The sequence below is a fragment of the Talpa europaea genome (assembly GCF_964194135.1).
Source record: "Talpa europaea genome assembly, chromosome: 5".
Classification (NCBI taxonomy): Eukaryota; Metazoa; Chordata; class Mammalia; order Eulipotyphla; family Talpidae; genus Talpa; species Talpa europaea.
In genome coordinates, this window is record NC_140071.1 from 33,277,777 (window position 1) to 33,294,351 (window position 16,575).

General features: G+C 37.1%; 1 protein-coding gene across 1 annotated transcript in view; it reads left to right on the forward strand.

Moving 5' to 3' along the window:
* Positions 1-16,575, forward strand: part of ELL2 (elongation factor for RNA polymerase II 2) — a gene marked incomplete at both ends in the record, with an annotated part of 82,934 nt that overhangs the window by 12,836 nt on the left and 53,523 nt on the right. Inside the window, one exon of the mRNA XM_084232922.1 lies at positions 5,358-5,405. Within this exon, the coding sequence (XP_084089048.1) occupies positions 5,358-5,405 (48 nt within the window). The remainder of the gene's footprint in view (positions 1-5,357; positions 5,406-16,575) is intronic.

Genomic DNA, 16,575 nt, shown 5'->3' on the forward strand with positions numbered 1-16,575 from the left:
ATGACGTGGCAGACCCCTCCTGTCTTGCCCGATGCTCCCCTCCGCAGTGTATTTGGTTGTCTGCCTGTTCTGCTCCCCACTATGTTTCTGATGAATCCGCTTACCCTCTCATTTCTCTGCCTGCACCCCAGCTCTTGTATAAAAATACATAAATCTTTAAAAAAAAAAAAACAACCAGATAGTCAAAATTACTCTCAAAAGTTCCTAAATTAATATAATGCACAGTCATATTGTTTTGTCTCTACAGCCCTGAATATTAATCTATAGGGAGAGTAATGTATATAGTAGTATACTGCATATGTAAAGAAAACAAGTCCAGCATCTTTTTTTTTTAATTAGCTCTAATACTTGTAAGTTAAATATGTGTTTGGCTTTCCATATCATAACAACTAGGAGTAAGACAACCTGTGAAAAAATATACCCCTAATGTAATAGAATTGCAAACAGCTAATGGGAATTAACTTAAACTGAGCATACTTCAGAGATAGCAAAACAATAGCAGTAATGTTTTGTTTGACAAGAAAAGGTTTCAGCTTTTTAAAATTTGTAACCTTTTCCTCTTGGGCATTCATTCTGTAGATACTTACCACTTCTTACTTCATGTCCAGTCTCTTTTCACATTTACCTGGCATGGGTCCTTAAACAACATCGAATGTTTGATTCCTGGTTTACCCAAAGGAAGACTTAGCTGAGAAAATTAATCACAAACTTGAATTAATCAAACTTCTTGATATGGATTTGCAAAATAGTGTTTGGGGAGGTATGCCAGCTTGAAAAAACACGAAGGAGGTAGAAATAGAATACCAAAAAAGGCAAACCTGATTGACCCACAATGGGAGAAAGTAGACAATTAAATTGGCCCCTCCTATAGATTAAGAGTCTGTTTACCATGAAGAGGAGTTTGTTTTGCTGTTAGAATCTACTGGGAAGGAGCCCACCACTGCAGGTTGTGTGTCAGGCTGAGAGTGACTTTTGAGAGAACTTTTGCTAGCTATTTAAATGATGAACACCACTTGAACGGAATTGAAGAAGTAGAGGAGGAAGGCTTCTATCTAGGTGCTTTGTGATGGGACCCTGATACAGCAAAGGGCTTTCAAAGTCAAGACTAAGAGCTTGATTTGATCTGGGCTGACTGGCTGGAAGATGATTGGGAGTTCTAGAGCCACCTTTGCTTCATTCTTTTTTGGTACCTGATATTGAAGCTTTCAGCACACTTTTTCATTCTTCCTTCAGATTGTCCAAACAGTCCACCATCACCTGTTTGCTCTAGATGCAGCCATACTAATTTAGATCTTTATTGACAGAGTATTTCTAAATAAAAGATCCCTTGAAGCTGATCTCTAATCCTTTTCCCTAGCTGCAGTCATCTCCATCTTTCTTACCCACGACTAAAACAGCTGCTTTCCTGAAACACTTCAGCAACTTATTTTCTTATTCCAAATTAGAAGAGCTTCCAATTATTTTTCATGTCAAAGGCAAGGGTTAAAGGCCACTCCTGAATGGGTAATGGAGAGGATTAGGGTGGAGTTATTTCATTTCACAGGATAAGCCTTCTGAAGTCCTGAATTAATGTCCTTTTTTTTTTTTTTTTCTGTAACAGGTAGAAGCAAAAAAAAAAAAACACACAAATTTTGAGGTCAAGGAAAGATTAGGCAGGGATAGCCAGGTCCAATTCCCCTCCTTTGTGTTGTGTTTCAACACAACTTGTGTTTTCTGTGCATGTACTGAGAGACCTTCCTTCTGCCACATAGTACCTAATCCTAGTTCCTTGCTTTTTTGCTTAGGGTTTTCCTGCTCCCTAGATTTTGTCTCATCTAAATTGCTGCTCAAGATCCACTTTTTTGTATCCCCTTTGGCTTTTGTACTATCTGTTCTAACCCATACTCTTCTCCTTTTTGAAGATTCCAGGTAGTATTTAGCCTAGGACTTAATCATTCTCACATGTTGTCCATCTAAAATGTAAACTTTATAGCTTGAAGGATTAGGCCCACACACTGTTGAATCTTCTTTAACAAATGTTTGTGGAGTACAAAGTAGTAGAAGAAAAGCAGTATGGCAAAATGGGACGATTGAGTTTTGGCTCCATCTTAGCTGCTAATAGGATACCTTGCTTATGGCTGGTAGGCATCAACTGTATTACCTCTGGATCTGGAAATCTTCAATCCCAGTGGTGTATAATTGAATACTAGAATGTGTAAGGGGAAGAGGGGGAAAAGACTAAATTCAAGGTTGAGCCAGGAAAACCAAAAAGATAGAAGTACCTTGCCAAAAAAGAAAAGAGGTGCCAGTTTGGTTGTGGGGAGGAGTAGGGGAGAAGGGGTTGGTCTAGGGTTTGCCAGTTTTGCTGCCACTGAGAGTTTCTAATGCAACCACTGTCCTAGACAGATAAAAGGAGATTGTGGAGAGATCGCAGTTAAGGAATAGAGAAAAGATGCAGAATCATCACCAAACCAGCAAAGTGCATTTAGAAAGAGAAAAGGGAAGAGCTAGAAGCCTAGTGTTTTTAAGTGTAAGGAAGAAGTAACATCTAGCAGAGAAGTCGACAATTTGAAAACTGAGAAATGTTAGTATTCATTTGACCAAGACAAATTGATGAACTTGATGGAAAGAAAATTTAAAATTGCAGTGCCTCTTGGTTGCAGGGAAGAAAGTTTCAGTGGCCTCCTACGAGATGCTCAATGTTGGTGATTCGAAGAAAGGTTCAAGATGCAAAGCTGATTGAAACACCCTTAGAGCTAGAACCCAAATCTGTGTTGCTTAAATTGTAGGACAACCTTACCTCCAGGTGAGAGGGCTTCTGCAGGCATCTTGCCATTGTTTCATGAAGAGATTTAGCTATCGGAAGTAGTTTGGGGTCAAGTTTTTCCCTTCTAAAAAATATCAAGTTAGTATTAATTTGTATTTTATATTTTCAAAAAGACCATGAATTAGAATAAATCACTACTAAAAAATATTTTAAAACGTCAAGCATTTTATCTTTTCCTTTGTAAAAATCCATTTCTCACACACCAAAAAAGTTTGTTATTCATTTGTACTTTGATTCCACTGATAAGTCTAAAGTGAAATGATCCTTTTATAAGTTTGTGTACTGTAAAAGAAAAATATACCCTACTGAATGGGAGAAAATATTTGAGCATCATATTTTAGTAGGGGCTAATTATCTAAGATCTACCAAGAATACATACAATTCATTAAAAAGAGAACAAAGAGCCTAACAACAACAACAACAAAAAATGGGCAGAGGAGCTAAATAGATACTTTTCCAAAAAGACATACAGATGACCTACAGGTTACAATGAGATAACACTTCATGGCAGTGAGTATGGCTCTTATCAAAACAAGAAAAAAACCAGAAAAAACAAATGTTGGTGAGGTTGTTCACTGTTGGTGGGAATGCAGTCTGGTCTAGCCACTATGGTAAGCAATATGGAGATTTCTCAAAATATTAAAAATAGACGTACTATATGATTCAGTAATTCTACTCCGTGGCATTACCCAAAGAACATAGAAACACTAATTCAAAGGGATGTATGCATTCCTTTATCATCACTATTTACAATAGCCACATTATGGAAACAACCTAAGCGCCAGTGACAGATGGCTAGATTAAGAAAATGTGGTACATATATCCAATGGAATACTACTCAGCTATTAAAAGAATAAAAGATGAACTCTTGCCATTTGAAACAACTTGGATAGAATTGCAATGTTTTGTTTTTGTTTTTTAAGTTTTATTTTTGTGTTGAAGAACTGCGGGGTAGGCCAGAGGAGGGGAGATGAGCGGATTCACCGGAGTGGGGAGCAGAGCAGGCAGATTTACCGAAATACACTGCTAAGGGGAGCAGTGAACTAGACAAGTCTACTGTGCCATATGTGGGTTAGCTCCCTGGCTGGGGATGGAACAAAGGCTATCACAGTGGGCCATCTCACTATCTCAGTGATGGTGCTGAGACATAACTTCTAGGCCCCCGGGGAGGCCCAGGAGGGCATTATTCTAGGTGAAATAAGCCAGAGGGAGAAAGACAGATACCTAATGATTTCATTTATTTGTGTAATGTAGAGAAACAAAACAAAGGAACACACAAAACTAAATGAAAGCATAGTCTAGAAGTGACTTGCAGAGTTGAGGCCACTAGAGGGGTGGGGGCCCAATGGTATGAGATAAAGGAATGTGGGTGCTGTAGTGTAGGTATGGTGTGGTGATGCACATCTGAGGTGGTGGGAACCTATTCCTGAGTTATATATAGTGATGTAAACCAATGTTACCTCAAATATTTTTAAAATGATCTTTTTAGGGTGGTAGAAGGACAATAGTATATTATGATAATATCAATTGTATCTGTTACAGTGTTTTTACTCCAGGAATGTATTTCTCCATTTTTATAAATGAGAAAAAGATTAATATTGCCACTTTGATATTTTATTTACATTACCTACCCTCTTAAGTACTTATCCTTTCCTTATTTAGTTTATAGTAATCTTGATTAGTAACCTTTTAAATCTGCAGTTTCTGAAGTCATAGGTAGTGGTAGGAAATGGTAGCTAATGTGCAAAAGCCTAGAGGCAGGCACATACATATTTTTGCTTGGATAAGCAAGATCAGAAACCACTGTTTTTGTCTCTGTGCATTGAATTTGGATATGAAGGCATGAGAAATACTGTAGAGACTAATGTATTGCTACTAAATATTACCCAATTGTGATTTCTATGGAAAAGCATTTCCATAGAAAAAACATACTGGTGACCTTGGATACAGGAAATTGTGCCTGAGACTATGGTAGATAGTCTAAATATACAACTCTATTATAAAATATTGATGCTATGAAGAGGACAAAGCTCATACTAAAATAAAATGCTGTTCAAAAATTATATTCTCCTGAAGCAAATTTTGTGAGAAAAATATGATAATCTGTTTGACCCACAACTAAAAATTGATCTCTGATAAAAAGAGAGGAAAAGGAAAGCCAAAGTTCATTCTCAAGTACTTTTATTTTTTATTTCTAGAATTTTGTTCTGCTTCCAATTCTCTTCCCTTTCCCCACCCCTTTTTAAAATATATCAAGAAACTAAACGAGAATTTCTTTATGTAAATTGAATCAGTATGCTAATCATTTTTGCCAAATCATGTTAACTACATTACCAGGAGATAGAAGCCTTTGTTGTCTGATTCAGAGAATTATATGTTGATCATGGGGATTTTAATTTTATTATAATGACTGGCAAACCCAAATGTGTAATGAAGAGATATTTTCGGAGACCATCACACGTGACTAAATACACAGACTTAAAGTTTAAACAATTCAGTTGTGTCACAGTAACCAAGGTTGACCTGTTTGTTTCTTATTTTTTTTTAATAGAATTTAATTCCTTTTCGACCTTCCATTCAGTTCCAAGGGCTCCAAGGGGTGAGTACTCCTATTGATTTAGCAAGAAAATCTAATCTTCTTATTAACTAACACATTATTGTTTTTAACTCTTAAAATTAAAATTTGTTTTCGCCTGTTTTTTAGTAGAATGTCACTCATGTGTAAGCTTTGTTATTAAATGTAAATTTCTGACTGCTTTAAGATACTTGAATTATCTTCTTGATTTATTTAAGAAATGATTCAGGTACACTTAGAATGCTTTTTTCCAAACCATGGATTATTTTCAACCTTTTTTATATTAATATAAAACATCAAAGTATTATGAGAATTTATTTTCTGTACTACAGTTAAGCAACTGCAAGGCGTTATTCATTTCAGGAAAATGATAATTATGAAATTGTTGTTACTGTTAACTAATGTTTGCATCTGTAGCCTTCATTTCTTGGACTGTACATACTAGGAAATAAAATGTATAAATAGCAAATTGAGTTTTTACAGTGCACAGAATAAACAAAGTGTTCTGTGTCTTTTTTATTGCTGCATTTAAGAGCATAATAAATGATAATTCCTAATAAAATGGACCTATGAATGTTGTATTTATAATAGTTGATAAACTTTATAGGAGAAATGTAAGCATAATTCTTTAATTATTATAATTAATAGTTAATAAATAATACTCAGTCATTCCTTCACCTAATTAACATTCAGTTCTGAATTTGTCTCTATATACTGATCTTAATATGAAAATTTGGAGTATATGTAAATGAATTTTAGAGCTGTAGAGAAAAGGCAAGCTGAATGTGGAATATTCTTGCTTATTGCAAATCTATACTTGTGAATTTTTGCTGCTACAAAATGAAAAAAGTGCAGTGTAAATATATATCATCTTTCTGAAATTTATAACTTGAAGACATTTCAAGAGTTACAAGGTTAGATAATGTTACACCAATGAGAAGTACTTCTAAATCTTGTGTGATACTAACTTGGAGATCCTTGTATGTGAATGTCAGAGCTTTGCTTCCACTGATAAATTTACAATTTAGTCCTTTTTTCCTCCTCTCTCCTAGTAACTGAGTGTTCATGAATAGGTTCATAATCAGAACAAATGTTCTGATTTTTGTTTTATAACTTGTCAGGTAGTCTTAGCACATGCTGATTCTGTATTTGAGGGATTAACTTCAATTGTTTGCTTTTCTTGCAAGATTTAATGGCATCAGTAATACCTAAAGGGAGATTTCAAAGGCAGGCCTGAATCCATGAGCCCTGGAGGGTGCCATGGATTTTCAGTAAAGGTTTATCTGGAAAGGAGAGGGCAAGACCTAGAAGATAGTAAGGTTTGAGCTGCTTTTCCCTCACTAGCAGCTGTCACCTCCTTTGTGTTCTGCCTCTTCCCTTACCTCCCCTTCCTCCAGTTGGGACTTAAGGGCCAGGGAAATGGAAGTGAAGGGCATTTTCTTCTACCAGTTTACACTGAAAAACTGTATAATGGGGAACCGACATTTGCAGGCTCTTAATTCAGACACTTGCACTTGTTAGCACACCAGTTGCCCCTAGGCCTTGGAACCATCTGTAAAGCAGGCAGTTTGAGACCTTGGACCTCCATTTCTGAATTCTCTTATCTACCTGCCCACCACTTTCTTTTGTCACGTGTGCGAGTGTACCAGGTAGTCTTTGCTTATTTTACTGTCTTCATACTCCATTCTTTGCTTGCGTATACAGTAGTCCCCTCCTTATTCATAGGGGATACAGGTGCAAGATCTGGTGGATTCCTGAACTCTTGGATCGTACCTAACCCTATAGATTCTGTGCTTTTTCCTATGCAGACATACTTATGATAAAGTATAATTTATAGTTAGGCACAGTAAGAGGTAAACCCAAAATCTAACAATAAAATACAACAGCCATAATCATATAATTTAATTTTGTGAAAGTGGTACACCTTTGTCTTAAAATATCTTGTAGGTAATATTTTTCAACCTCAGTTTACCTCTGCTAGCTGAAGTAACAGAAGAATACTGCACATAGGGGGAGAACTACTGATGTTCACTGATAAAAGTAATTTAGATATAAATGACTGGTAGGTTTAGATATTAGTGGGTGTTTGAATTTTAACAGATAAGCTTTTTTTTTTTTAAAGATTTATTTATTTTTATGCAAGAACCAGGGTACAGGTCAGATGTGCAGGAGGGTGAGAAGAGTCACCAGAGACAGAGCGGGGAACAGAATAGGCAGACTGACGAAATACACTGCTGAGGGGAGCTGCAGGCGAGAGAGGAGAGGGTCTGCTGCGCCATGTGGGACCCTCGCCGGCCGGCTGGGATCGAACCCACGCTGCAGAGGCTGCCCACAGCTTCTCAGTGTGGCGCTCAACTGCCTGTGCCACCAGGGAGGCCCAACAGATAAGCTTTTTAACCCAAATGAATGGTTATTAGATTTGGTGAAGTAGACTTGGGATGGAAGGAGGAGGGGCCTGGGTGACTGAATGCTCTGAGCTACTTGGTGTCCTACCTTGCTAATTCTGGATTCTGTCTCTTCAATCCTCCACCCCCACCCCAGTCTCCTTTTTATTATTCTAACTGGGAACAAAATATATGGACTCAGCATTGTTTCAGAGCCTGCAGCTGCATTCCATTCACCCTTCCCCCCTTCACTTTGCAGAGCTCTTACCAGCCCTTTGGGGTTAGTAGAAACAAAGAGTCATTACAGGGGAGAGAGTGGGTTGGCACTGCCCACAGGGAATATGCAGAACCACAAATGTGAGGGTCTTCTGTACAGTGCGCCTCTGTTTTTCTCAAAAACCATGATAATTTAATATTGCCTGTTCTGATTGCTTTAAAAATTCTAAAGTATGCTTCTAGGTTTTTCTATGCTTAGGACTTTACATTGGAACGTTTAAATTTAGATTTCCCACAAAAGATGCTTTTCTTAATGAGAAATTTTGGTCATCTTTTAATATGGTATTTCAAAAACTTCAAAGCTTTTCCTACAAAAGAAATTAGGCAAATCTAGTCTAGTCTTTTTGTATCAAACATGATTAAAAATATGCACTAGCTATCATAATGGTGTCATGAAGCATAACTTAAGTGTTCTTAAAAGACCACTTTGTAAGTGAACATTTAATGTTAAGATTGTTTCCTGTTGCCCTGATGTTAAGTACTATGTGGTTATGCTATGGTGTTCCTTGTTACTAATTATAGGATTTCCCCCCTCCTTATGTCTGTCTTTGGAAGGTCAGAATGGGTCTTGGCAGGTTAACTTTTAAGTATATTTACTTTTATGCCTGAACATGTTCTTAGATTGAAGTTTTCTTCAACCTAAACTCAGGAACATTAAACAAAGTATAGCAGTTTGCTGGTAAAGAGTGAAAATTCTGGGAATCATTGATTTTTATCATCACTGTTAAGCTGCAGCTTTTTATAGCATTAAAAAATGTAAATTTTTTTATCTCATTTCCTTTGGTGAAAGAGGGTGCTCAAGAAATTGCACACTGAAGGCATTTTCTGGATGCAGAAAAACAAGGGCTGTCTTTGGGAGTCGTTGATGCTGATTACTAAACTCACAAATGTCAAGAGCTGAATGAATCTGTCAGGGGGAGGGGCACCCTGAGACCCCCAAGCCTGCCTAGTATAAATAGATTCTTAAATGCCTCATTGATTCTGAAGAGTGATCCTTGTAATTCTAATCCATCCCTAAGATACTCATAACTAAATATTTAATAAGGATTATAAATTTACTAGGATTATAAATTCTGTAGAACACTAATTGAACAGAAAAGGCAGCTACAAGATTCACATGGGCTAATATATTGATGTTCACATAACAACATTCAGAGGGATATGTGTATTGGTATAATGAACACAGTTTCCAAAAGCTATCATCAGGTAAGTTTTATACAAATCAAAATAATTCTCTCTGATGTTTAATCTAGATACTGAAAATGTGGCAAGTGAAAATTTCCCCAAAAATGTCTATTCTAATGAGGTTTTAAAACTTACATTGTATTTTTATACTTATTTGAAAGCTTCTTGTCCAAAGACATAGCTTCTTGTCCATAGACAGAGCTATGACTGTAGTGTAGGCCTCACAGCTGCCAGGAGAAGTTTCTCCCCTCTACTCCACAGCATTCAAAGGAGAGGTGCTGGAAGCACCTTTACTCAGTATTTTCAAATAATAACAGTTGTTATTGACGCATTCATTTACTAACAGAATGTTCTTCACGCTAAATTATGTAATCAGTGAATGTGCTGATAGGTTTATTGTTCTGTTTTGTGTGCATATTGCACTTTTTTTCAGCCCCTATTGGTGCCAAGTACTGTGCTATTCATTGTGCAAAAATACAGGATGGATAAGATACAGGCTCTGCCCTCAGGGAACTCAGTCTGAGAAACACATATAAACTAACATTCAGGAAAGAATAATGTAGGACTTTTCCAGAACCCTTCTCTGGGCACTTCATTGGAAACAGGACTGTCAGGAACAGGGCTATGTGTTCTTTCTGACTGGTATGAATCAGCATGTTATATCCTGACAGAAGGTATGTAAAATTCCAGGCCTATTAAAAATAGTGAAAACACACATACACAAAAAGGTAGATCTATGGTGTGTTTATAAGTCAGGCAAAATCTGAACTGACAAGATTTTCAACGGCTGATAATGGCCACGCCTACTGGTCTCTGGTGGCCTTGCAGAGTGGACTTATCTTGGCCTCAAGGACTCTTATCCAGGGAATGAATGTTCCAAGGCAGTGAGGAAAAATGTTAACTTTACCACAGTAAGCGGGATCCCAGACCCCAGTATGAACTCAGTATTTGTTATGAGACTATTTGTTTCCAAATTATCTCTAATTTAGTTGCTTACTCTTGATCTCAGCAATCCCAGAAGCTTGAGAATATAGATGTTAGTTTTCCATATATAACTTAGAAATTACTTTTGACAATTGAAAATAGAAAATATTTTCTATAAGTACCATGTAGTGTCTGCTGTAAAATTACTGAGTCATAAACACTTTTTCAAGAATGAATAAGGAATAGCCAGTCAAACGAGTTTTTAATGTATGCCTTCCAACAAGGCACTGTGATCTTTTGAAGATGGAATCTGCATTTAACTGCTAACTTTGAAGGCTTAAATAGTACTCTAAAACTGTTGCAGTAGAGTCACTAGCTCTAAATAACTTTTTTTTAACTTCCAAAACTTAGTAAAACATTCAAAAATATTTTGTTAATTATTTTACCTTGGGGGCTAGGGAGAAGGTCTGGTCTGGAAAACTAAATTACACAGTATTTGAAATTAGTAGGCAATTTCAGCCCACCTGCATATGCTTCCCGCAGACTGTCCTTCTCTAACCTACTTGATACCTGGGAAGCAAAGATAACTATCAGCTTGAAACAGCAGCAGAGGCAAAAATAAATCCCTAGCACTGCCATTGCTTCTTAGATGATATGCCTGCATTCTCTTTCCCCCTGCTGATTTTGGTTTGACTAGCCCACTGGTCTTGCCAACAGTTATGTTTAGTCAGTCTGCCCAAATGTTGCTGACTAGCAGCTACCTTTGTAAGATCAGCTCTGAATATAATTAATACTAGAAGGATGTTAGAATTATATTCCTTTGTAATGACATTTTGTTTTTTTATTACCGTGGTTGACACACATAGATCCCATTTTAATATTTGCATTGACTTCCAAGTCTTTTAATCACATGTTAATTTACTAAGGTATTCTTTATTTGAAAGAAATTTTAACTTTGATACATTTAAAGATGCATAATTATATATAGTTTGTAAATACTTTTATATGTATTTATTTTATATGCATATATTATATATATGTATGCATAAATCTCATTTTGGCCGAAGATAATGGCTGATAATCTGGAAACTCTTCCCAAACTGTAATTGGATCATCATTTGAAGTTAGTGTATTAACCACCTTCTCTATTTTGAATTGCCATTCACCTCTGTTCTTTTCTTTTTGGATAAGAACTAATTTTCCAAGTAAGGAGAACAGTGAGTAATATTTCTTACTTGTATCCTCACACCTTCAGCAAGTACCAGTACAGGCACTACTGACATGAAGAGGATCTGGACCCTAGAAGAGTGTGCAGTGGCAGATGGCAGGAGGGTGACTTTGACTATGTGTGGGGGTGGAGAGCATGGAAGCTACCTGAGTAAACTGTGTCAAAGTACTTGCTTACTGTAGCCTCACACAGGCTCCTCTGTGTGTTATAGCCGGATAAGACTCCCCAAACATGATCATGGCTATGAGTTGAAAACAAAACTACCCTGCCCTGTCCTCCCAAAACTTTATTCACTTTGGAGGTCCAGCTCCTCTTCATGTAAAGAACCTGAGCTGCTATTTCAAGGTCCTATTTACCTTTATCTATATAGGTATCTACTGTGATGCCGGGAACATGTTGAGTATTCATAAACTCTTAATGAATAAAGACATAAGCTTAACTCACTGCTTTATTCATTAAGAGTTTATGAATACTCAACATGTTCCCGGCATCACAGTAGATACCTATATAGATAAAGGTAAATAGGACCTTGAAATAGCAGCTCAGGTTCTTTACTGAAATCATCAATTATGCCAAAACTCTGCCACTGAAGGTTTTGCTTTTTTGTTTCCCACCAAAAACTGAAACTTGTAAAACTGATTAATCTATGTTGCAGTCACTTTAATAGCACCCACTTTTTTTTTTTTTTTTTTTTTTTTTTTTTGTGGGACCTCACCGGTGGCCGGGGATCGAACTGGCACTGCAGAGGCTGCGGGCAGCCTCACAACCCAGCACTCAACTGCTGCACCACCAGGGGAGGCCCTTTAATAGCTTTTTTTTTTTTTTTTTTAAGATTTATTTGTTTATACAAGAACCAGGGTACAGGCAGATGCGCGGGAGGGTGAGAGGACTCACCAGAGACATAGTAGGGAACTGAACAGGCAGACTGACTGAAACACACTGCTGAGGGGAGCAGCGTGCGAGATCTACCCCGGCAAGTGGTTTGCTGCTTGGCCAGCCGGGATCAAAATGGCATTACAGAGGCTGCGGACAGCTTCACAGTGCAGCACTGCCACCAGGGAGGCCCAATAGCACCCACTTCTTTAAGTTTAGAAAATAATAATCTTTTGCCATCCCATAGTACATAATACCTTGTAGTTCTTCTAGCAAAACCACCCCTTAAAATTGGAACCATGAGCATTATTTAAATGTCTTTTGGCCTCTTAATATGTGCAAGGCCCTATCCTAGGCGTACAAGATGTGCTTATAAGAACTTTGTTTTAAAAAAAGTTAGAATTTTGGGCCTCCCCTGGTGGCGCAGGTGGTTGAACGTAGCACTGTGAAGCTGTCCGCAGCCTCTGCAGCACCGGTTCAATCGCAGCGGGCCAGCAAGGGTCCCACATGGCACGGCAGACCTCTCCAGCCATGCCCGTTGCTCCCCTCAGCAGTGTATTTCGTCAGTCTGACTGTTCTGTTCCCCGCTCTGTCTCTGGTGAATCCTCTCACCCTCCCCCACATCTGGCGTATACCCCAGTTCTTGTATAAATAAATTAATCTTTTAAAAAAAAAGAATTTAAAACCAAAAAAAAAGCCCAAGCCCCAATCTTATTTCAAACAGTAGTTAACATACACACACACAAATACTGTCTTTGATTGCAAGATGTGTTTTCTTTTTAACATTTAACATCTTTGAAATTGGAATGCATCTCATTATCTTTGGCAGCTTAGTATTGTGTTGTAGTGTGTCAGCATTTTATATTATGCAGGGGTACATAAAATCATGAATTAACTTCCAGTTGCTGGCATCTTAGATTCAGTGAGCCACAACAATGCAATGGAAGAGTTCCTGTGCTCTGTTAACATAATTTTATTTAAATAGAATCTTTTCAAAAGTTTTCTTTCCTGACCCCACCCTTGACTAGCTTTCATGTTAACTAGTTATGTTAAATAATCTGGAGAATTTACAGGGGGGAATATATATTTATAACCAGCTATACATTATAAATATATTGCTTATAAATATGTAGTTATAAATATATAACCAGATATGTATTTATAACCTGTACTTCAAAAGTAACTTATTTTAAAAACAAGTTTAGAAGAAAGGACTTAAAGATTTACAAAGCCCACTGACATCTTTGCAGCTAGTGACTATGTTCTTAGCAGCTAAGAATTCTCTAATTCTGCTAACTAGTTTTCTAGTTTACACTGTATTTAGCATAAATGCACTATAATATATTGTTATTTTGTTTACAGATTCCATTTTTTAATAATTACTGTAAAACTTGTTGAATATTTATTGCATGCTAAGAATACTGTATTAAATATTTTACATATATTAATTTCCTTTAATCATTGTAGGAATGTGTAAAGCAAATACTTCCATTTTGCTGATAAGTAAGCCATGGCTCTGAAGTGAAATTATTTGTTGAAAATCAAAAAATTACTGAGTAAGGGGCATGAACTCAAATCTAAGAATCTGATTCTAGAGACTGTTCTCATCACTATGTTGATAGCTCCCTGCAGTTCATGTTCAGTAAACATTTTTTTTTCATTCTCACATTAACATAACAGTTGGAGCACCTCCCCAACTAACAAGGGCAAAAAGGGACAGTCAGGAAGTTCTCAGAGAAGAGACACTGAGTTGAGATCTGACAGATTACCAAAAGTTGGCCTCTGGCTCAGCTTGAGCAAAATGGTAAACAAATGTGGCCGCTGTTCCCACCTTCTTAAGAAATTGGATATCTGGCCTCCCCTGGTGGCACAGCGGTTGAGCGCTGGGCTGCGAAGCTGCCCTCAGCCTCTGCAGCACCGGTTCGGTTCCCGGCCGGCCACCGGCGAGGGTCCCACATGGCGCACAGACCTCTCCTGCCGCTTCCGCTGCTCCCCTCAGCAGTAGTATATTTCATCCGTCTGCCTGTTCTGTTCCCCGCTCTGGCTCTGGTGAATTCTCTCACCCTCCCGCGCTTCTGACTATACCCAGTGCTTGTATTAAAAAAAAAAAAAAAGAAAAGAAAAGAAAGAAAGAAAGAGAAATTGGAATATCACCTTGGCAGTCAGTGCTCTTTACTATAAAATCTTCCTTGGGGTCTGGAAACTGAACTTCAAAAAAATATTTTTTTTTTTCTTCCAGGTTTTCTTACAATTGGTTCACTATCATTAAGAATATAATATGGGTAGATGTGCATACATTCTCTTCTCTGGAGAAAGTTCATAACTTTTCATTATTTTCTGAATGGGATCTGTGGCCTTCTCAGCTAGGAAAAAACTATTGCCATAGATGCTTTCAAACCCATTTATAAACAATTCATGGTAAGAAAAAATTTTTGCATTTTTCACACATACAGGTGTATACATTCATACAGTTAAAACAAAAGTTTCACAGCACCGTATTTAGCCTTCATTAGTGTACTCTGGTATTTTCTGTTTTATTTTAAAAGAATCCTAGTCACAGTCCACTAAAGTACCTTCCAGTGGGTCCTAGTCTATTGTTTTTTTAGAAAACACTGTAGAAAATAATCTATATGAAAGAATTTCAGCTAAGGAGTTAATGTGGTCAGATTTGCATTTTAGCTTGCTTATCCAGTAGATTCCTTAAATTAGTTATTACTTATATATGAGAAGAAAAGAAAGGGAGATGCCAAATTTAAATATGTCAAGAATTTAGGAGAAAGGATTACTTTTCAAGGTTGGAAAAAACAAGTTAACAAAGAAAACAGAAGTCAGGTCTTGAGAAATTATCTGTAGCTAGACACCAGCTCAATGTCTTGCTAGTCAACTACTTGACAGAGTTGCTTTGTCATCTATCAGTAGAGAAGGAAAGTTTTCTTCTCATCTGTGATCTCTCTACCCAGTAGAAAGAAGGTACAGGCAGTGTTGCTGGTGTTATCAAGGGTGTAGGAGAGACCACTTTCCTTTCTGAGTTACCAGTTGGTGTTTTATAAGGTGTTCTAGGAATGGATCTGTTCTAGAAAGGACAGATTAGGACAAAGAAAGGACAAAGGACAAAGTAGTACTCAATTAAATTTAAAAAGATACAGCTCTTACAGAGTTTCCTTTAGATGATAAAACTCAGAATACAATAGAGAACTCATTAAGAAGAACTAAATTTGATGCACAGTATTAGAGGTTTGGTGCTTAAGTAATCATAGCAAAAGGGGCAGTTTTTGATAATACAAAAAAACTTGAGTGTTTATTAATCATGCAATAAATTATATGGGATATATCTTATTTTAGAAAAAGAATATAAGGCATCCATGTTTATGAATATGTAATACTCTACTAGTTAATACTAAGAATTTCTTATGACTAATCCGAAGAATAATTTTGTTTTCTCTTAATCTAGTTGTCAGTTTTTACAGATGAGCAAGGAGGGAAGATACTTGAGGGTGTTCCATTTTCACTGACAGATAATAATGCTGACTTACTAAATCTACAATTGTTTGAAAGTTTTGTGTTTGGCTATAAAGGAAAACTTTCTACAAGGGATTCTTGGTGTTTTGCTTTGTTTTTTATTAAGTAAGCTAGTGTTCTGTTCCTTTCTGGGAAAACATGAAGAGTAAGTATGAACCCGGGATTAATTTTGGATAAACTCTTATATTTCACAATTTCTGATTCTGGTTTTTTTTTTTTTTTAAAGATTTATTTATTTGTACAAGAACCAGGGTACAGGTCAGATGCGTGGGTGGGTGAGAGGATTCACCAGAGACAGAGCAGGGAACAGAACAGGCAGACTGATGAAACACACTGCTGAGGAGAACAGCGGGCGAGACAGGAGAGGTCTGCTTGCCATGTGGGATTCTCGCCGGCCAGCCAGGATTGAACCCACGCTGCAGAGGCTGCAAACAGCTTCACAGTGCGGCGCTCAACCACCTGCGCCACCAGGGAGACCCTCTGTTGTTGTTTTTTTAAAGATAATTTTTTTCAAAGATATTTGAGATGGTTGAGTCATGAAGGTCAAGTACAGGGATAACTCAAAATCTCTTATTTTTTAAAGCAGCCTTTTTAGAAAGTTTTTTGATTGAAAAACAAATGAATGTACAATTTAGAAGTGTATGCAGGATAAAGATGAATAATAAGTGTCCTTAACAGTGAAAACCATTTAATGTTGCTGGATTTCTTTTAGGCTTTTTTTTCATAGCTTTACCCGTACTGCTAAAAAATATTGCAATCGCAGTGTATTTACTACTTTTTTTATAACCTGCTTTTTCCCATTTGA